This window comes from Spermophilus citellus, assembly GCF_964194105.1.
Source record: "Spermophilus citellus genome assembly, chromosome: 4".
Taxonomy (NCBI): Eukaryota; Metazoa; Chordata; class Mammalia; order Rodentia; family Sciuridae; genus Spermophilus; species Spermophilus citellus.
This window is the reverse complement of record NC_138185.1, coordinates 36113802-36136623: the sequence shown is the minus strand read 5'-3', so window position 1 is coordinate 36136623 and position 22822 is coordinate 36113802. Positions and strand designations below refer to the sequence as shown.

At 37.5% G+C, this 22822-nt stretch overlaps 1 protein-coding gene across 2 annotated transcripts in view; it reads right to left on the bottom strand.

Annotated features, from left to right (window-relative positions):
* SLX4IP (SLX4 interacting protein) overlaps positions 1-22822 on the bottom strand; it is a 196728-nt gene that overhangs the window by 56443 nt on the left and 117463 nt on the right. The window contains exons 3-4 of one of the 2 annotated variants that reach the window (XM_081290498.1): positions 14993-15082; positions 10153-10273 (exon numbers count right to left, since the gene is read on the bottom strand). In XM_081290498.1, the coding sequence (XP_081146624.1) occupies positions 10153-10273; positions 14993-15082 (211 nt within the window). The remainder of the gene's footprint in view (positions 1-10152; positions 10274-14992; positions 15083-22822) is intronic. The other variant, XM_081290499.1, reaches the window with a different exon arrangement.

Sequence of the window (22822 nt, the reverse complement as noted above, 5' to 3'; positions counted from 1 at the left end):
TAATAATTTGCGCCTGATTTATTGATGGCTCTGCCCAAGGAGCGGTACCAATCTGCAGTGAGGTGAGTGAAAACAATGATATAACCTCACTTGGGGTGGAAAAGGAAAATCTGGTTAGTAAGCAGAATGTTAAGTAGCATATTTTAGGTCATTTAGCCTATAAGAACAAATGGCCTGAGATACAAATATACACCAATTCATTGGCAGTGGTTAATAGTTTGAAAAAATGGTCAGAAATTCAGAAGGACTGGAGAAATGGACATTCAGGGAAAAGTTGGTAGAGTATAAGAATACTGGTATCATAAGTGAATATTTATCAAAAGGTGCCATTGAGATAAAATTCCTGTAATGAAGACAGCCTATGTCCATGGATGCTGACCAGCTTCTTTCCCTATAGCCCGAGTACCTGCTCACAGGGCTCATGAGCATTGTGACCATGGTGGCAAGGAGAAACATTCTGCTTGGGCTCAACAATATGGACCCAATCACACCAAGGCTGAGCTCTGTCAAGTAGCCAATTTTCCAGCAGCAGCAATTAATCTGAGCCTCCTACTAACTCCCTTACCACAGGTAGATGGGGCAGTGCTGGTAGATGGATTATGTTAGACCCCTCTCATCGCAGGGCAAGCAATAACTTATCAATATCTACTTATTTTAGATTTGAATGTACCTCTATGCTTGCCATTTTCCTGTCAGTCACTCTATGAAGACCCATTCACTCTCACCATCACGGTGCTTCTGATAAAGAAACTGGCTTTAACAGGGAACAAAATAAGGAAGTTGGTCATAAAAGTCGATGGTCTTATCAATGTTCAAATGTAGCTAGCCTTACAAAATGATGGAAAGGTTTACTGTAAATTCAGTCAGGATCTTATGGAACTGAGATAAGCTCATAACCTAAAGATGCAACACATGCTTTTATCTACAGAACAGCATGTATTGCTTTGGCTGGACACATGGTTCCTGTAACCAAGGTATGGAAGTAGGAAGTGACACCCTCAGCAAAAACCTGAGTTCCATCCTGAGGACTCTTTTAGCTCTCAAAAGAAGGTTATAGGGGTTGGAATTGTGGCTCAGTGGTAGAGCACTTGCCTAATATGTGTGAGGCACTAGGTTTGATTCTCAGCACCACATATAAATAAATGAATAAAATAAAGGCTCATCAATATCTAAAAACATATTTTTTTAAAAAACTAAAAAAAAAAAGGGGGGGTTATAGAACACAGCAGACAAGAAGGAATCGGTTGCCAACTTCAAAGTGTTATGTAATCATAGACAAACAAATCCAAAGGGAAATTGAAATGGTAGTCAGGATGACACACTGGGACACAGACATGGAGAAAATACAGGGAATGGTAAATGGGTGCTACCTCATGGAGCATACGTACTGCTGGAAGTTAATTAAACAATAGCAACCCCACCAACACAAGACCTCAAGTCCCTCAGGAATGAAGGGAAGGAATCCTGATCAGCTGAGTTATTAGCTAAAATAGAGAACATGAAATAAATACTACTGGAGGGAAGACATAAACTACATGTTTCATGGTTATAAAAGTCAGGAACAGGAATCTGCTCGTAGGGTCTTCCGTGTTGCATCATGTACATATTCACATATATTAATTTTGTTTTTTGTTTTCTGTTTCCCTTCTCTTCTGTTTAAGGTATGCTCGTAAATAAACTTCACATTTATTTGACAAATTAACAAATATGGTTCATGAAAGAATTAGAGGAAGTAAAAGATAACTTAGAAATCCTGGACTTGGAGCTGGAACTGGAGAATTGGGTCATTTCTTTTGGGGGAGATGCTGAGCATATGTCCTTGATAGCTGGGAAGGTTGTGCTATTAAGAAATAGTTTGTTGTTATAAATAATAATTTGGAAGTTCATGGAAAAAGAAAGCCAAGAGAAAATTTTTAGCAAATAACTGTAACTTCTGTCCACCTACCCAAACATTTTGATCATCCTCCAATGCTTTGGCAACTTTCTGTGTTTTATAAGTCTCACCTTCCCAAAGGTAAAAGCCAAACTTTCGCTTCCCAATTCATTTGCAACTAGGGAAAGCCACAGATCTGGTTTGCTTGCAGAGACTTAGACAGCTGCACAGGGAGTGGCCACATGCTGGGCAGTCAATCTCTGCAGGTGGGACAGAGATTTCTGATGCTCAGTCCTGAGCTTCATGGATGGCAGCTGAAATGGTATACTTACCAAAGCTGACCCCATCTTGTGACTGAGGTTGTCCTGTTTGTGCACTTTCAGAATGGAACTTGCCAGCCATTCCTCATGGATCCTGAGAGCTACCTAATACTTTTAATCAACTTGTTCTCTGATAAAGAGCCAGACCCATCTGGCTAGTCTCATGCAGAGAAGAAACTGGATAAAAGATATTTGGCAACTAAGGTCCCTGACCACAAAGGGTTTCAAGTTGGGGACTATCATATTTTTGTTTTCAAAAGGCCATTTTGGCAGAAGAGGTGTGGATAAATTGGAAGGAAAATCAGAAGGGAGGCTGTGGCAGTAATTCAAGAGCTGATTAAGAAGAACCTTGACCAAGAAGTGACAGTAGGAAAAAGTGAAAACTAGGAAGAAATAGGCAAACAATTGATACAAACCCAAACTGTAAATATACAATTCAGTCAGGAAACAAATAAAAACATAAAGATAAATAAAAATCAAAAAGCATGACATCTCCTTTTTGATTTTTTGGACTGTCAGTTGGCAAAAATTAAACCGCTGGTAACACCCAATGTTGGACAAGACTAGGGAAAATATTGATGAGATGGAACTGATGGAAACTGACATCAGTTGAGTCTTTTTAAAAAATTTCCTTGTATCACTAATTTTTACTGAATCTATTGAAATAACGTTTTAGTTGATTTTTTTCTTTTTTGGTACTGGGGATTTTACCCAAGGGTGCTTAACCTCTGAGCCACATCCCCAGCCCTTTTTATATTTTATTTGGAGACAAGTTCTCGCTAAGTTGCTTGGGGCCTTGATAAGCTGATGAGACTGGCTTTGAACTTGCAATCCTCCTACCTCAGCACCCCAAACTGCTAGGATTACAGGTGTTGGCCAACACACCCAGCTAAGTTGACTCTTAAAAAGGATAAAGGTACTGAAATTGAAGAAGACTGGAGAAGCAGTGTTTGATTTGGGTCTTAAGAGTGAAATAGGAGTTTGTCAGACAAAGGAGAAGCTTAAAAAAAGTAAAGGTACAAAGGTATATCAAATACTGGGTTGTAGGGCAGGCAAATTACGCCAACTCTCAATTTTGTTAGGAGCAGGAAAGATACAACCATTTACAGGACTTATTACCTATGTGAATACACATTACCTACTGCAAGCCAGGAACTGCACTCCATGCTGGAGAGAAAACAAGAGAATAAAAGGGGAAGCACCTGTCTTTCAGTGGCTTACATGTTTGTGCACCTGACATTCCTCAAATGTTATGAAGGGACATCCAGTGTGGTGGTGATCTATTGACAGATATACTTTTTGAAAAATGCTATATGTTCTTTTTAGATAGACATGAAATTTTAGTGTATTTTGATATATGCATACATGGAGTATAACTTATAGGAATTAGGATCCCATTCTTGAGGTTGTACATGATGTGGAGTTTCACTGATGATATATTCATAAAGGAACATAGGAACGTTATGTCCGATTCATTCTACTGTCTTTCCTATTCCCCATACCATCTCCTTCCTTTCATTCACCTTTGTCTAATCCAATAAACTTCTATTCTTCCCCCTTCTCCACTTATTCTGTGTTAGCCACATATCACAGAGAACATTTGATCTTTGGTTTTTGGGGACTGGCTTATTTCACTTAGCATGACAGTCTCCAGTTCCATCCATTTACTGGCAAATGCCATAACTTCATTCTTCTTTATGGCTGAGTAATATTCCATTGTGAATGTATATCATAATTTCTATATCCATTTATCTGTTGAAGGGTGCCTCGGTTGGTTCCATAGTTTAGCTGTTGTGAATTGAGCTGCTACAAACATTGATTGTGGCTGCATCATTGCTGATTTTAAATCCTTTGGGATATATTGAGCAGTGGGATAACTGGGTCAAATGATGTTCTATTCCAAGTTTTCTGAGGAATCTCCATATTGCTTTACACAGTGGTTGTACCAACTTGGAGTTCCACCAGCAATGTATGACTGAACCTTTTTTCCTACATCCTTACCAACATTTATTTTACTTGTATTCTTGATAATTGCCATTCTGATTGAAGTGAGCTGGAATCTCAATGTAGTTTAATTTGCATTTCTCTAATTGCTAGAGTTGTTGAACATTTTTTCATATATTTGTTGACCATGCATAATCATTCTTCTGTGAAGTGTCTGTTCACTTCCTCTGCTCATTTGTTGATTGGGTTGTTGTTGTTATTATTATTGGTGTTTTCTGAGTTCTTTGTATATACTTGAGATTAATGCTCTTTTTTGAGCAATGAACTTTGCCCAGAAAGCTGAAGATAAAATAGGTAAAAAGAAGACTAAGCTCCAATAAGAACAAGGCCCCATCTTAAGAAGAACAGAAGAATAGAGCTTTGGAAGAAAGGAATTAAGTTTGCCACAGCTAGAACAAGCAAGAAGATAAAAGTGGTACAAGATGAGAATGGAGAGGCAGTTTCCAAGGGCAATCAATCACACTACTTATCTCACTATAAGAAAACCTAGTATTAGTCCCATTAGTGGTCAGTGGAGGGCTCCTGAGGTAGAAAGAGAATCAAGTCAAAGGAAAATGACAGAGAAAAAATATTTACAATTTATATACTATATATAGCATCAATATCCTTAGCTTTCACAAACTGTAAATACAAAGAATTAGAAGTGTTCAAATATGAATATTCTTGGGATGTTCATTGGACTATTCTTTATAATAGTACAAATATTGATGCAATCTAAAAAATTCATCAATAAATTAATAGTACAGGCATTTAATGGAATGCTATGTAGTCACTTAAAATGGCTATGTGGGCTAGGTGCCATAGCATACCTGGACAATTTAGCAAGACCCTGTCTCAAAATAAAAAGTTCCAGGAGTTCAGTTCAGTGATAGAGTGCCAGAAGGCTAAATCCCCCAGGAAAACACACACACATACACACAGTTGTGGAATAGTCACTTTAGAAGAATTAACAAAATTGGAAGACTCATGCTCTGGGATTTTGAAACTTACTACAAAGTTACAGTATCCAGACAGTGTAGAACTGACTGGGATAAAGACAAACATAGAAGTGGAATAGAGCAGAAATCCCAGGAATAAATCATCACATATATAGTCAGATGATTTTCTTTTTTTTTTTTTAATATTTTTTATTTTTTAGTTTTCGGCGGACACAACATCTTTGTTTTGTATGTGGTGCTGAGGATCGAACCCGGGCCGCACGCATGCCAGGCGAGTGCGCTACCGCTTGAGCCACATCCCCAGCCCATAGTCAGATGATTTTCAACAAGAGTACCAAGACCATTCCAGGGGAAAGGACAATCTTTTCAGCAATGTGCTAGGAAGACTGGATATCCACATACAAAACAATGAAGCTAGGCTCTTACCCGAAATGATATACAAAAATTAACTCAAAATGATCAAATACCTAAGTTAAGTTCTATAGAATTTCTTATATTTTTAGAAGAAAAAATAAAGGGAAAGCTTTATGACACTGGAGTCAGCAACAGTTTCTTAGATATATCATCAACAAATGAAGAAATAAATGAACTGGCTGTATCAAAATTAAAAACATGTAGGTACAACTACATTATCAAGAGACTCAAAAAACAAACCACAGAATGTAAAAAATATGTGCCAATCATATATCTAATAACAAAATTAATACACATAAAAATAATTCCTATAAGAAACAACAACACAAAAACAAAACAACCCTACTGAAGTAGACATTTCTCCAAGGAAGATACACTAATGACCAATGAGTACACGATTGTCAACATATAAGATGATAACATTACTAATTATTAAGGAAATGTCAATCAAAACCACAATCAGGTATTGTTTCAAACAGATTAGAATGGTTATTATCAAACCAACTGAATATAAGTTCAGGCAGGGATGTAGAGAAAGTGGAAGCTCCATGCATTGCTGGTGGGAATGTAAAATGATATGGTTATTATGAAAAAAATATGGCAATACCTTAAAAAAAGATAAACAGGATTAGCATATGATCCAGCAATACCACTTGTAGGTATATATCCAAAAGAACTGAATTCAGGGACTTGAAAATATCATCTGTACAACAATTTTTGTAGCAGCATCCACAACAGCCAAAAAGTGTAAATAATCCAAATGAACAAAATGTGGTATACACTGAATATATTAATGAAATACTATTCAGCTTTAAAAGAAATGAAATCCTGATAAATGCTACAGTATGAACTTTGAAAACATGCTAAGTAGAATAAGCTAGACAAAAAAAAAAAAAAAGATCAAATATTGTGATTCCACCTATGTGAGGTACCTAGACTAGTCAAATTCATGGATCCAGAAAGCAGAATGGTTGTTACTAGAGGCAGGGGGAGGGGAAAATGGAAAATTGCTATTTAATGAGTATCAAAATTTCAGTGTGGGATGATGAAAAAGTTCTGGAGATGGGTAATGGTGATGACAGATGATTGCACAACAATGTTCAGAGTATTTACTGCTACCAAAGTGTACACCAAAAAATTCCACCAGAAAACTTCTAGAATTAGTAAATGAATTTAGCAAAGTATCAGGATACAAAATCAACACCTATAAATCAAAGGCATTTCTATGACAAATCCTCTGAAAAGGAAACAAGGAAAACTACCTCATTTACTACAGCATCAAAAAAATATTTGGGAATCAATCTAACAAAAGATGTGAAAGACCCCCACAATGAAAACTACAGAATGCTAAAGAAAGAATTAAAGAAGACCTTAGAAGATGGAAAGATCTTCCTAGTTCCTGGGTAGGCAGAAATAATATTGTCAAAATGACCATACTACCAAAAGCACTGTACAGATTTAATGCAATTCCAATCAAAATCCCAATGACATTTCTCATAGAAATAGAAAAAGCAGTCATGAAATTCATCTGGAAAAATAAGAGACCCAGAATAGCTAAAGCAATCCTTAGCAAGAAGAGTGAAGCAGGTGGCATCACTATACCACCTTAAACTATACTACAGAGCAATAGTAACAAAAACAGCACTGTATTAGCACCAAAATAGACTTGTAGATCAATGGTACAGAATAGAGGACACAGAGACTAACCCATATAATTACAGTTATCTTATATTTAAAAAAGGTGCCAAAAACGTATATTGGAGAAAAGATAGCCTCTTCAACAAAAGGTGCTGAGAAAACTGGAAATCCATATGCAACAAAATAAAACTAAACCCCTATCTCTCACCATGAACAAAACTTAAAGTGGAACTAAACCAGAGACACTGCATCTATTAGAAGAAAAGTAGGCCTAAATCCCTATCATGTTGGAGTAGGACCCAACTTCCTTAATAAGACTCCTATAGTGTAAGAATTAAAACCAAGAATCAATAAATTCAAGCTAAAAAGCTTCTTCTCAGCAAAAGAAACAATCAGTGAGGTGAACAGAGAGCCTACATCTTGAGAGCAAATTTTGACCACTCATATATCAGATAGAGCACAAATCTTTAGAATATATAAAGAACTCAAAAATCTTAACACCAAATAACCCAATCAATAAATGGGCCAAGGAACTGAACAGACACTTCTCAGAAGAAGATATACAACCAAACAACAAATATATGAAAAAAATGTTCAACATCTCTAGCAATTAGAGAAATGCAAATCAAAACTACTCTAAGATTTCATCTCACTTTAGTCAGAATGGCAGCTATTAAGAATACAAACAACAATAAGTGTTGGTGAGGATGTGGGGAAAAAGGCACACTCATACCTTGCTGGTGGAACTACAAACTGGTGCAGCTAATCTAGAAAGCAGTATGGAGAATTCTTGGAAAATTGGGAATGGAACCACCATTTGACCCAGCTATTCCACTCCTCAGTCTATTCCCAAAGAACTTAAAAGAAGCATATTACAGGGACACATCCACATCAATGTTCATAGCAGCACAATTCACAATAGCTAAACTGTGGAACCAACCTAAATGCCCTTCAGTAAATGAATGGATAAAGAAAATGTGGATGGAGCTGGAGAATATATGCTAAGTGAAGTAAGTCAATCCCCCCAAAACAAATGCCGAATGATTCCTCTGATTTAAGGATGCTGATTCATAATATGCAATGGGTGGGGGGGTGGGGAATGGGAGGATTAAATAAATTCTATTAGACAGGGCAAAGGGGAAAAGGGGAAGGAGGAGAAGGGAAAGCGAATAGGAAAGATGGTGGAATGCGATGGTCATCATTATCCTAAGTACATGTATGAAGACACAAGGATGTGACCCTACTTTGTGCACAACCACAGATATGAAAAATTGTACTCTATATGTGTAATAGGAATTGTAATGCATTCTGTTGTCATATAACAAATTAAAATTTTAAAAAATGGTTAAAATAGTAAATTTTATGTTATGTATATTCTATCAAAAAATTAAAAGTTTTAAAATAGTGATATATATAAATGACTTTTATATTAGATGGGAAAGATAGGTTTCAAAATTGTGTACATGGTAAGATTACTTTTTTGTTTAAAAATAAACAAACATCTTCCCTACATGAGCTGAAGAAAGGCTCTCATTTTCTCTTGGGGGCAAGAACTGTGATCCCTATCTGTGAGAGAGGCTGAAACAGTATTTAACTTTGACTCAGCACTCAAAGAATACAAGGGAAGGGCTGGTTGAGAATCGGTAATGACTAAGCCAACTATATATAGTATTTCTAATACCAGAGATGGAGGTCTTGAAATATTGCTCTATTCCTCTCCCTTTTGACGATTTAGAAAGTGAGACCAACCAGGTCTGCTGGGGTACAAAGCATGCAAACTCTTATGCTTTTCTCAAGACTTATACTACTACTAAGTGACAAACCAGAGAGCATTATTCAATTCAACTCTGTTTGGAATGAAAATCCCATTTAAGGGTTTCAGTTTGGGTAACGTTAATCTGCCCACCTACTTGTCCTCTACACTGGGGCAAAACACCTTGGATCAAGAAAGCCTTCAGAGAGAGTACTTAACATGTTTGTCCTAAAGAGGTATTATATTAGCGTAGTTGGCTCACAGCAGTCCAGGCACTATCCTCTGAGAACTAAGCTAGACTGACCATATTTGCATGAGAAAGAATGGTATGAAATATGACTTAAAGTAAAAAAAAAATATTAGAAATCCAACATTGATAGAGTAGGAAGAACACTGGGATGGAAGTCAGAAGAGAGAGTGTGGGTTCAGGTTCTATCACTGATCACCCTCGAATTCATTCATGTCATGGCATCTGTGTATCAGGCGGGCCAAGCACTCGAGGAAGGGGGATGGGCAGTGACGATGCTAAGTAAATGATAGTCTCTGTCCTCAAGACAAGGATATTTTACTTGGACAAGATGTTTATAGTTTTATAGTCTCTGAGCGTTTTCCACCTGTAACTCAAAAGATATTACTGTTAATAGGACATATGACCGAGAACTCAACTTTGGTGCCGTTCATGTTTTGGGGCTGATAATTCCTTCTTTAGTCCAGGGCTGCCTGTGCATTGTAGAATGTATAGTGTCATTCCTGGCCTCTACCCTTTACATGCTAATAGCACCCCACCTCTTCCAGTTATGACAGCTGAAACTACAGACATTACCAAATGTCCTCTGGGGACTGCCCATTTGAGAACCTTTGAAATAGGGTGACATATATAAAAACATTTTTTAAAAAGCATTAAGCTCTGGATAAATTTAAGTCAGTATTAATGTAAATCCATTTGCAAGATTACTTGTCAAAAAAAAACTTTAAAAATTTTGTTTCCTTAGGAATGTTTTATTTGCTATTTTTATATATTTTGCCTACCATTAAAAGTCCTTGAGGGCTTTTTGGTTAATTTTCTTTACCCAAACAAAAGTATCTTCATTACAACATACTTTTCAAATGTATCATTATACTAACATGACAGTCAGAGTCAAATATAATTGCCGTCTCTACAAAGCAAAAATTTTATTTTCTTTATCCCAAATCAAAGTGCTCTGTGCCTACCTTTTAAGGACAAGGGACTGGATCTTGTGAATTCTGTATTTGATGGCCTGTGCTGTTTATGAACTTCCAAGTACTCCTTAACTCTTGAAAGAATGGTTTCTTTTAACAGCAAACAGACTTCCTAAGATAAATACAAAATTGGATATAATTTTCTAATTTAATGCAATGCGAAAAAGCTAACAATATACACATTAAAATGCTGAACATTTCCTTCTGCTTGCTTTTTAATTTAGCTATGAATATTGAAAGAAATGTTATAGGAGTGGTGGATATTATTGCAGACTTAAACATGCTACCAAAGTTTGTTTAAAACCATAATGCTGGTTTATAATCTCAAAAATTATTTATTTCTCTCTGCTTCAGTTTCACAAATCAAAAAGGAAGACAAAAAGGATTATTACTTCAGTTTAAAAATCAGGGTGATGTGGTGATAAAATTGGTGAGATGAAGTATGCTTTCAAATAAATATCAGTCAGTTATTATGATGAATAGAAGAAACAATGGAGCCAATGCTGCTGGCAGGAAGGGCCCCAGGAACATGCCCACTGTGGCCAGGCAGGAGAGTGTAGACAGGGAAGGAGTCAGGAGTAAGAACATATTCACATATTGTTGGTGCAAAAGTCATAGGGTCCCAGACCACAGCCCAGGCAATGGGAGGCAGCCACCATGGTTCTACCACACTACAGTTATATCTACAAACATAGCATTCCCAGATCTTCTAACATGTTTGGGAAGAGCCAGAAACAGTGACTTTTATATAGAAAAGTTTCCTGTTTACAAACTCATTTCAATTTTTTTAAATGTAAACACCTTATTCATTAGGTTCTGGCTTCAAGTTTAGAAATCTACTGAAGAGAGTTAGTTGAGCAGTGGATTAAACAGAACTGGAAATAGTAATTTGATTTTCTTCCACATTCATGCTACTAATATCGCATATACCCATTTGCTTTTGTTAAACTGTACAATATTTATCTATTGATGAAAATAATTTAACTTCTCTTATTTCTATAAAGTAGATTAATATTTAGTAAGTAACAATAACAGAGGAATTTAATTAAATTTCAGCACGCCATAAACACAACCCAATTTCTAGCTATTGGTTTGTATATTGGAAGACATTCAGTGTAGTCCTGCACTACTAGGATAATGTACTGTAGTGCAGGGAAAGAGAGGAAAACTATACATAAAAATGATGCCTTAGTAGTGATAAATCCTGGTTCAATTCCCAAAGACGCTACAGCAGGCTCAGAGTTGCAGAGGTTACCTCAAACCTGTTTCAGTGGTTTCTTACAATGCCATCTCTGAGAATCTTCATAAATTAAAACATTAACAAATTTTAAGCTGCTCTGAAAAGCAACCATAGCAAAACTTTTCCTTTATTGCAAATGCCTATACCCTTTAGACAGTATATAAAACCCTTGATTTAACTAACAAATAGAAGTTTCTAGATAAAATACAAACACTGGTCTCCTCTCTCCTGCTTGTTATTTAGCAGCCCAAAGATGCAGTGCTTTGTGGAATAGAGAGATATCCATTTACAGTTGAGTGTTTTGGCATTGTTCACACAACAGAAAAGCAGCCTTGCCTTGTACTGTTGTTTTAACAATTAAAGAATTTTACTTCACATGCAGGGTTCAACTATGACTGAGCTAGAAAATATGTGAAAGACATACATGGAAACAAGGATTGTTAAAATTTGGCCATAAATACCCTATAAGGCTAGAACTAAAAATAGTATGAAAAAATAGAGCATAGGCCTATACACATAAAGTTTCTCCTTATAGTTCCAAAGCTGTCCTTTGTGAATCAGGTTTCACAAATGGAAGGACAACCGTGTGCAATGTGGTCACAATACCTAGTTAACTGACCATGCTGCACTTACAGAAGCATTCTCTGCTGAATCAGAACAATGCATGAAAAGAAAAACTGCCAACAATATGACATTTTAGGGGCAGAAGAAAAGACCAAGTTAAAATCAATAAGGAACCAGGAGAAACATAAGGCTTCTCTAGGGGCTTTACATTTGCTTCCTCGAGTTTACAAATGGAACCGTTTTAGTTTGACTGTTTGGGTACAAAGACTACTTGTGCTGGACTCAAAATAAATATATGTTTAATACATATAATTAAACTTCTTTTCTTAGACTTTCACTGTAGAAAGTAGCTGTTAAATGCACTCAAACTGTCTGCCCATGAAATCCCAACTGTGAGATAGTCTAATGATAAAAATGATGAAAGAACTAATAGGGCAAAGTCATGATTCTTCAACTAGCTCTTCTCCTTTCTTAAACACACAAATTATCCAGAAGCAATTTTAATGTTGGTGAACATGTGTTATAAAGGTACAACTTAAAAATAGCAGCAGTCAGACATGTACTTTGATTTGAGAGAAAAGCTCAGCTTGCTGGCATGATCTCCCTTGCAGCTGCCACTGCAGCATTGCTCTGCAGGTCCTGTTGTGCACTGCGCAACTTTGCAAAGTCATGCTTGGCTGCTCTGAACTAGGTACTAGTTGGAGCAATGCACCGGCATGTGGCACCATGAAGAAACCTCACACTTGGCCTGGGAGGTGACTCACATACCCCTGGCTTTGAAACATTCCATATCAACTATCTCGTGGGCAAAAAATGATTAAGTATCAACATGAAAGGTCTAAGGCCAAAGAGGTAAAGCTGAGAGAATGCAGGAAAATCTGGGCCTGGAATAGTGGAATCTAGAACACTACTGATAAGTTAAGCCAGAAGCTTTCCAGTTAAAGTCCCTTTAGGTGAAGTATTAGTCACTTTAGGGAAATGAATTTTTTAACAATTAAAGAATTTTACTTCACATGTTAAATCACGCAGACTGCTAGTAAGCTAAAGTTTGGAATTATGTGAAGGTGGGTGGCAGTAAATGTTGGCCTGCTTGATATTAAGTTTTGAAGAGGACAGTCCATGGTTAATTATCTGAATGATAAATTTCATCCTACTGAACCTTGTACCTTTCTTCTCTCATCTTTAGATCACCATATATCCTTTGGAAATGACAGCAAAGTCCTGATGGTATTATCCTTTGACTGAAAATGTATTATCCTATAATTTTGGAGGAGGGAAAGCTTTAGTGATTTCTAAAAGTTGGCTAAAACAGTTATGAAAGGAAAACTTTTTTAATTTTAAGCAACTATTACCACTTTTTCATATAATAGTGCCTTTTAATAAAACTTACTTTTATTTCTAGCTCTAAAAATTGACACATGAATATCATGGAAAAAACAAAGTGCAATGGTACTTTGAAAATTACATTAAAGTGACTACCTCTGCTCTTTGGTAAGCAAAGGTCTGGAGAAGTAAGCAAAGTATGTGATAACTAAATGCACCTTCTAACCCTCCACCACAGGAACATGGAAGGGGAGGACCCTACAGTAAGTTAGAACAGAGAGGTAACTTAGGCAGTGTCTGGTCAAACCTCTTCATTTGCAGATGAGGAGGCTGAAGCATAAAGAGGTCAAACATCATATAGTGTATTACTGATAACAAACAGGATTAGGATACTGTCCTCTGCTCAGCTGGAAATTTGAGTATAACTTCCAACTCACCCAAATTTAATTACTAATAACTTACTAGTGACTGGAAGCTTCACAATGACATAAAACAGTCAACACAAATTTTATACAGTGTATGTATTATATGTGGTGAAAAATTCTGGAAAACCCCAGGAAATGTAGGGACAGGCAATTTATTAGAAAAACAAATTGTTCATGTGGAGACCACCACCTCACACAGTATTCTCAGCAGATATAATACCTGTACTCACTGGAATGGCAGTTGTGAGATGCAATAGCACAGAACGCACCACAGTTAACTTTGTATAGTTGTGAATTAAAACTGCACTTTTACAACTGCTTTCATCTCTCTCAACTGCAAATGGTGCCAGGTATGGTCTGTATTTGTGTGTTTGACCTCTGCTAAAACTTAACTTTTTATAATAGATTTGTATATATTTTATGGTGGTAAATAATAAAATAGACTATTGTCTTACATTTATTTCATGTGTTCATGACACAACTTTTTCTTAATTTTTTTTCAATATTCCAAGGCTACAGAGTTTGTCTGATAGTTTTTTCAAACTGTCATAAATCTCCAAAAATAAATTCCACATGAAGTAGACCTGTGCAGTTTGAACATGTGTTGTTTCAGGGTCAATTACATGTCCATACTTGACTATTTGCTTTATTGACTGACCAACAGGAGAGAAGGGACAAATATCTCCTCCCTTGTGAAAAACTCAAGACAATGAAAGGCTGGTAGAAGATAAAAGATGGGGTTTAAGATGAGTGTGAAAGACCAGCCTTGAGTTAACCACCATGCCTGTTGCAGGTTCCCAATCATCTGGAATAGTTTCCCCTTCTCCTTTTCCTCTTCTTCCTCTTTTTATCAACTCCATTTCCTCATCCTCTTCCTCCCCTTTCTCCTCTTATTTTTTTTTTAAATATAGAGAACTCTTCTCCCCAAAACAAAGAGGTGTACAATTTTTGGTTTAAATAATAGAATTAAGAATGGGGATACAGCTCATATAGAATGTAAGCACAAGACCCTGGGTTTGATCTCCAATACTGCAAAATTCAAATTAAAATAATAAGAATAGCACACGAAGTGTATGGACTTCTGAAGGTAGGGAAAAGCTAACTATGTATGTTTCTGTTAATGAGGATCCAAGCATTATTTTTTTTTAAGTGTTAAGCACTGCTCAACTTTTTTTTTCCCTCACAAATGAAAATGAAAGTTGAAGAGAGCTGATATCTCTTCTAGTAGCTGGAGTTACTTGGGGATAATTGCATTTAAATAATAAAAATGTTGCTATACCTCTTTCTTCTGTTCAGAAAACCAGCTGGTATCTTTGTTTGAACCTTGTGGCGATATATGAAGATCCACCAGTACAGCAAAATTCCCACACTGAAAGACATTAATGGCAAAGTCAATGTCTGTGCAGCTCATGCCCAACTATGAAAGAGAATCTCACAAATTCCTATGTGGTTGCTCATTATGAAATGGTAACCAAGTAAACTAATGGACAGAAATCTTAATATGGGACAGGGCTATAGGTCATAACCTATTATTTTTTCTTCAGTTTAAAATTTATAGTGGAAATGCTACAAAGAACTACAAGGTTGATCAGGACAGATATGACAAAATACCTATCTTTGGACCACACCCTGAAAGGGGATGCCCAGTTTTAGTTGGCAGACTATCAAACATTGAAGAAGTTAAATAGGTTAGTACTAGGTAGGCTTCAGGAAAGAATGATTCTGTGCAAGGCCGGGGAATTCTTCCTTCTACTAGGAAAGAAGAGACATAAAGGATTGGCTGGGACAGACATCTTAGGATAGAAACAGAAAGTGGAAGAATGAAAAGGAAGGAAAGAAAGTAGGTAGTTGATGTCAATTATCAAAATTAAAGACTGTTTCATTAAAACATGCTATAAACTATGTAAGCCTGGCCTCTAATTCCACTGACTAGTACTATATAGCACTTTTGGGGAAAAAAAATTCTCTATCTGCACTGTTCATCAGCACAGCCAGTAGCCATATGTGGCTAGTGGGCACTCACAATGTGGCTGTTAGAATTGAAAAGCTGAATTTCAACTTAATTAAAATCACCGCATGTGGCTACTGCTTTGTCCTGGATGGCACACCTATAGGTCCCATGAAAAGTTGGAGCCTTTTAAGTCCTTGCCCCTTGTGAGTAATTTCTGAAAGTCACAAGGTAATTGTGAACAAATTAATCTGAAAAGGAATAGACAATCAAGGCCGTAGGCTGGGCATGTCTAAGATACCCAGAGGTTTGGTTTACAAACCACAGGGCAAAGTCATTTTTGCACTTTTCTGGCTAAACGGCTTCCTCCCCTTAATTCTGTACTATAATTCCATGGAATTAGGATCTAAAAAGCACTAAATATTGAAAGAAAAACTGTTAAATTGTACACTGTCAAATTAAAAGCCTGTGCTTGTAAAAAAAAAAATTAGTAAAAATGAGTATGTAAGCCTCAGACTAGAAAAAAATGTATTGATATATACATATATCTGACATAAAAACTGGTATACAAAACATGTAAAGAAGTCCTGCATATTAATATTAAAAAAATGAGTATCTCAAGCCTGAAAAGATACTTCATAAATAAGATAAATGAATGGTAATAAGTACCTGAAAAAAGAATTGAACAGCATTAATTACCCAGCAAAGGCAAATTAAAACCACCAAGAGAGACACCTATAGCACTCATCAGAATGACTAAAGTTAAAAATACTGGCACAAAACCAAATGTTGGGAAGGACATAGAGCAACCCAAACTCTTACACATTGCTAGTGGAAACATAAATTGTTCAGCCAGTTGGCAAATCGTTTGCAGTTTCCTGTAGCTAAACTTATATTTATTAACTGACTAAATCAACAATTCCACCCCAGGTATTTATCCAAGGGACAAGAAGCTTATGTGCATACAAAGATACAAAGGCAAATGGTCATGGAGGTTTTAACAAATGATAACTAGAACTCAAGACAGCCTAAAAGCCTATCAACAAAATAAACACTTTGTTATTGACACAATGGAATGCTGCTCACCAAACTATTGATACCTTCAACATGGATTCATCTTTAAGATACTACATTAAGCAAAAGAATACATATTGTGTGATTACATTTATATAAAATTCTACACAGCAAAACCAATGTAAGATCAAAGCCATGGGAACAGTGACTGTTCAGAGAGGAACTAGCTTAGAAATGGCACAAAGGAACTTTGGTGATGAGAATATTCTTTGTCTTGATAGCCCATCTTAGGTGTACACTTAAAATCAGTTCCTTTCACTGTATGTAATTTATATTTTTAACAAATTTTTAAACACGGTGTAAAGTGCATCTGTATTTGTTGGCAGTTATTTAAAATATAGGTATTGTGTTGCTGAAAATGGGGTATTTGGTCTCTTAAGATACTGAACTGTACTGTGGCCCACTGAACTGCACAGTTTAGTGTCTTGCAACCTCTGTTTTATTTTAACGAAAGAGAACTGAATAGAATATTAGAATGCAATAAAAAATATCGATTTGTCATATGGTAAGGTTGAGGATTATTTTGTGAAACCTAAGTATTTGTGTATGGAGTTATGATGGAAAGCCTATTTCTTAATTTGGTCAAAAATGTTTGAAAATCATACTCAAGTGCACAGTTAAAATTTCTCCTCGACCATTGATTACAGACAAATTTAACCTTTAAGGAGTATGCTGCCACCAGGTGGAGGTCACAAGCCACAACTACATGATCTTAGCCAGGGGACATTAACTTTTTATGTGCCATGGACCTCTTTAGACAACTGTGAAGTAGATGAAACTTGCTCAGAATGTTTTTTAAATGCAGGAAACATAATACATAGGGTTAAAAAGAAAACCAATTACACTTACAGTTACCAAAATTTATAACACAAATTTGTGATACAGTAATATATATACATGTTGTAGGACCTGGGTCTCCTCAGACGGTATTGAATTTAGTGGCTACTCTAAACTTGAAAGTAGTAAAGAGCATAAGTGTTACATTGAGATTTCTACAACAAGTATAATATGAAAAGAGCTGTAATTTCTAATGATGATAAATGTTGTTAATACCATTGTGTTTTCCATTCACATTCATAATAAGAGGAAACCTATATTTACTAGAACTTGGTCAAAATAAAGATAACTTTTTAACCCATTTGCATTCACTGAAACTCTGAATTCTATCATGGGCCCACTGAGGTTCTAGCGATTATGGAATAAAAGATAAAAGTCCCTCCAGAGCAATAAGATGTGCCTCACACACATTTTATTAGGGTTTCACATAGCTGATCTTGTCTGTACCTGTACCTGTACCTGATTCTTGTTTAAATCGAGGTCTCCGCTCCTTCTTCATGCACAAAAACAATTCTTAAAGTTGGAAGAAAAAAAAGTGAGGCTTGGAAAACAGAGTTGTACTGATAGCATCATAGTTACCTTCTAAAAAGAATTAAACAGTACAGTCTGATTTGGTATTTTTCTCACTGCTTCATGACTTTGATCACAAATAACTTGGTGTAATTTGATTATAAATGGACTAATGCAAATGTTGGTCTCTCTTTTTTTGGGGGGAAGGGGAATACCAGGGTTTGAACTCAGGAGCACTGGATCACTGAGCCACATCACCAGCCTCCCCCACTTTTTGTATTTTATTTACAGATAGGGTCTCACCGAGTTGCTTAGTGCTTTGCTAAATTGCTGAGCGCTGGCTTTGAACTCATGATCCTCCTGCTTAAGCCTCCCAAGCCACTGGGATTACAGGTGTGCGCCACTGTGCTTGGCTCTCTTTTTAAATAAATCATTCAATCTTACTCTAGTGATCAATATTTCCTGGGTTTTTGGAAGACTCCACCACCACCACTAGGCAAGCATCCCCTCTCCACAGTGGGCTCTCACTCTGCAGCTAGCAGTCCTGAGTTCTACAGCAGGAGTTCACTCAAACTCCCACAGTAATAAGGTATTGCCCTTTTGGGGAGGATGGGGGGGGGTACAGGAGATTGAATTCAGGGGTAATTGGCCACTGAGCCATATCTCCAGCCCCATTTTGTATTTTATTTAGAGACAGGGTCTCACAGAGCTGCTTAGCATTTCATTGTTGCTGAGGCTGGCTTTGAACTTGCAATCCTCCTGTCTCAGCCTACTGAGCCACTGGGATTACAGGCATACACCACCGAGCCCAGCTTGTCCTCTCTAAAGTTCTCTACTCCCAAAGCTTTGCTTCTTATCTCCCATGAGTCAACAGAAGTAGAGGGGGGAAAACTGTTACCACAGACCAGCTTCTCCTCCTCCTTAACTAGGAAGAGAGCATTTCTACTCTCAGAAGATAAACTCTCCAGCTCTTTTCTGAGAGAAGCAACACAGTTAACCAGGCCAGAGTGGGTCATTTACACAGGCCAAGTTAACTCTCTGACAGCCCAAAGGCTACTAGTAACAGCTCTGTGTTCCATGCACTTGGCTGTACTATGCAACCACAGGCCAGGATCTGGCCTAGCTTCTGCTCCCACTTCACCTGGAGGTTTCAGCCATAGCCTTGGAGACACTCTTAATTCCCCTCTCCCTAGACCTCCAGAATTGGCCACCACATCTTGTTTGTCGATTTTATCTTTAAAGCATTCTCAAACCTATTTCCCCTCTCTCTCTCTCCACTGTTCACATCATCTCCTACTTTGAAAATTAGAGCCACATCTAGTGGTGTCCTAGATGAACCTTCCAGGTCAGTATCAGGGCAATCTGTCATACACAAGTCTGATCCTCAGTGAAAGCCACTATTACTGCAGCTCAGAGCACAGGTCAAGCTCCCACCTCCCCACTAACTCCCACTACTCTTCAACAGACATCTGAATTTTTCACCCTCTGCTTAGAATATGCCTTAATGTCCCCATGCTTGGTAGACTCCTTCTATATATTCTAAAAGTCTAGATATTCTCAAAGTAGAAGTATGGCTAGCTCCATGAAGCTTTTCTGAATAATTTTTCTCTATCTCCTTTGAACTGACACCTTCTTCAGGTGCTTATGAATATCTGCTTAAATGACTAGTCCATGAAGTGGCCTCCCTTGCAAGACTGTAAGCTACAGTGGGGATGCCATCCACATGTCTGTATTCCTAGTGAATAACACAGTAGCAGCTCACAGAACATACTTCTATTTAAAAGAAAGAACAAATGAACAAATGGCAGAATAAGTTAGCTCTGAGTTTCAGGCTAATCATCCACCTCCCTATCTGCAAAGTGAGGACTCTAAAGCCCTTTCTGGGAACAAGCCCATCCTAATCAGCACAGGGCACTGAAGCATTGTAGCAACTTCCTCTCTCCTTATTCTGGAGTGGCAACAACTATGTCATCACCAATGACAACCAGTCATTTATCAAATTTTGAAAAATTAGAATACAAGGATCCTGGGATTATCTCATTGTAAATTTACTTCCAACCAAGCATGCTGGTTATTTTTCCTATCTCCTTCCTAGGAATGTCAGTGCTGCAATTTAACTTGCCCTATTTCCAAGTCTTCTAAATTTACATCATGCATAACACAAAGGTGAAAATGTTAATGTACCTCATGTGCAACAGTGGTTTTAGAGCATGTTGGAGGCTGAGAGATATGGAAGGGATCCCCACATTCTCTATTAACTCATTCATTAAACACATGCTGAGTTTATAGGGGCACCAGGCCCTGAAAGAGGAGGAGCAGCAACAGGCCACTGTAGCTAAAGACCATGGCACACACCCAAAAACCAGAGGTAGCTGAGAGAGACGACCCTGCCTGAGAGAGGCCAGGGAAGAAGAGATGATATCTCAGTGAAGTCCTAAGGGGCAGGGAAAGCTGTAGAGACAGAAAAACTGCACCACTCAGGGAAAGAGGTCTAACTGGCTTGGTATGTGCTGGGAATGGTAAAGAGTCCCATACTGCAGAAATATAGGACAATGTCAGCAAATGAGGCTAACAGGGCAGGAAGCCTAGGTGACAGGTGTGCATGAGAGCTCTCTCAGACAGTGGAAAATCACCAGAGCCAGGCAGATAAGTTCAAAGCCACTACAAGAACCCAAACAAGAGAAAATAGAAGGTGATCCTGAGAGGAAGAGGAAGGGACAGAGTAAAAGAACAGAAACAAGAGGATGTGGTTGGGTATGAAGGGAAGGAAGAACAAGGGTGAGACTCTCAAGATACATGAGCAGTTTTGACTACACCTGTGGGGCCAGCTGCAGGTGGTCTGTACATATGGGTCTCCTGCTGATATGCAACACAAATTAACATGGGAATTTTACCCAAAGGACTCAAAGTCAGCATACTAAGGAACATGGCCACATCTGTGTCTATAGCAGCTCAATAGCTAAGCTATGGAACTAAGGTGCCCTTCAACAGATGAATGGATAAAGAAAATGTGGTATTTATACACAATGGAATATTACCTGACCTTAAAGAAGAATGAAATTACAGCATTTGCCAGTAAATAGATGGAACTGGAGACTGTCATGTTAAGTGAAATAAGCCAATGCCAAAAAAACCAAAGGTCAAATGTTATCTCTAATATGTGGACGCTAACACATTATAAGGGCAGGTGGGTGGGGAGGAGTTCATTGGGTTAGACAAAGAGGAATAAAGGGGGGCAATGGGAGTACGAAAGACATTAGAATGAATTGGACATAACTTTCCTATGTTCATATATGAATACATGACTGGTGAAACTCCACATCATGTTCAAATACAAGAATGGGATCCTAATTAGAGTAAGTTATACTCCACATATGTATAATATGTCAAAGTACATTCTAACTGTCATTTATATATAAAAAGAACAAATAAATTTTTAAAAAGGCATTTTATACCCATGTGACATTAAGGTTTGAAGGTAGCTTCAAGAAACAAGGCAAAGATTAAAAATGGGAAATGTAAGTGAGAAAAACAAGAATAAATATGTACAATGAAGTCAATGTCATATCTGTACAAAGACTAAGTCTTTGCAGCAGTTGACACTGAGTTTCCTAGTAGCCAAAGGTAAAAAACTGAAAGATCAATCAGAGTCTGTAAGATGAGAAGGAATTGGTGTGAGGCAGCTTAATTCTTGATACTAAATCCAAAAAGATGTTTCTCCTGAAGCTTTTCATAAAATACGTGGCTATATCCTTTCTGGAGTATTAATTTTATTAAAAGGTTGAATATTGGATATTATCACATTAAAGCAAACTATGTACATCTTAGAGCATGAAATTTTTTTAAACATGTGACTTTTAAGGAAAAAAATCCCTCAGTTTTCTAGTACCACTTACAGAAGAGCTATGTTCCAGGCCTTATGCTAAGGCAGAGACAGGTGGGCTGGGGAGCTCTCAATTTAGTGTTCAATTTAATTCTTAGTACTGGCCTGTTAGGGAGAAAAACTAGTAACCTCATTCTATAGATAGGAAAGTAGAATTGAAAAGGGTAACAACTAGTTAAGATTACACAGACAAATGACTGAATGACCAGGAGTGAAATCCAGACCTGAGGCACTCCAAAGTTCATTGCCATATAGCACTTGGAAGAAATTTTCCCGCTGAGGAAGGCCTCCCAGGACACACTTACAGACCCCATGTAAATGTACATTTAAGGCTGTCTAGCTTGGAACCCACTTCCTTTTAATTTGGAACTGGACCCCTACACCCTCTGGGGTGAGCAATGGCAGACATGTCTGCTCTATGGAACCCCATTCCTTCACATATAGTGACTGAAACAAGCATTCTGAATGGGGTCACTGGGCTCCCTTCCATGGCAGATTGATTTCACACTTCAATGGAGGCACCAAACCAAGAGCTCTGATACTAAACTGCCACTGTGGGGTACCGTACTGTAAAAAAAGTACGATGGAACAGTCAAAGTCCCACTGCAGAGAGACTAGGGTGGGAGTGGTTATCAGGGGAAGGAAAGATGGGAAGGGGAAAGGAAAAGTGCAGCAGAGGATGACAGCAATTAACCATGCTGAAGTTAGGGTAGAGTTGTTGGGGTCAGAAGAGAGGTCTCCTGACATTAAAACAAAAGTTAATGAAAAGTCAATGCAAATATGTTGTCAATTTAAACCCTTGGTCTGTTCCTTATGTAAAATACTGGTCCAAGAAACCTGAAATTGACATTCATGAA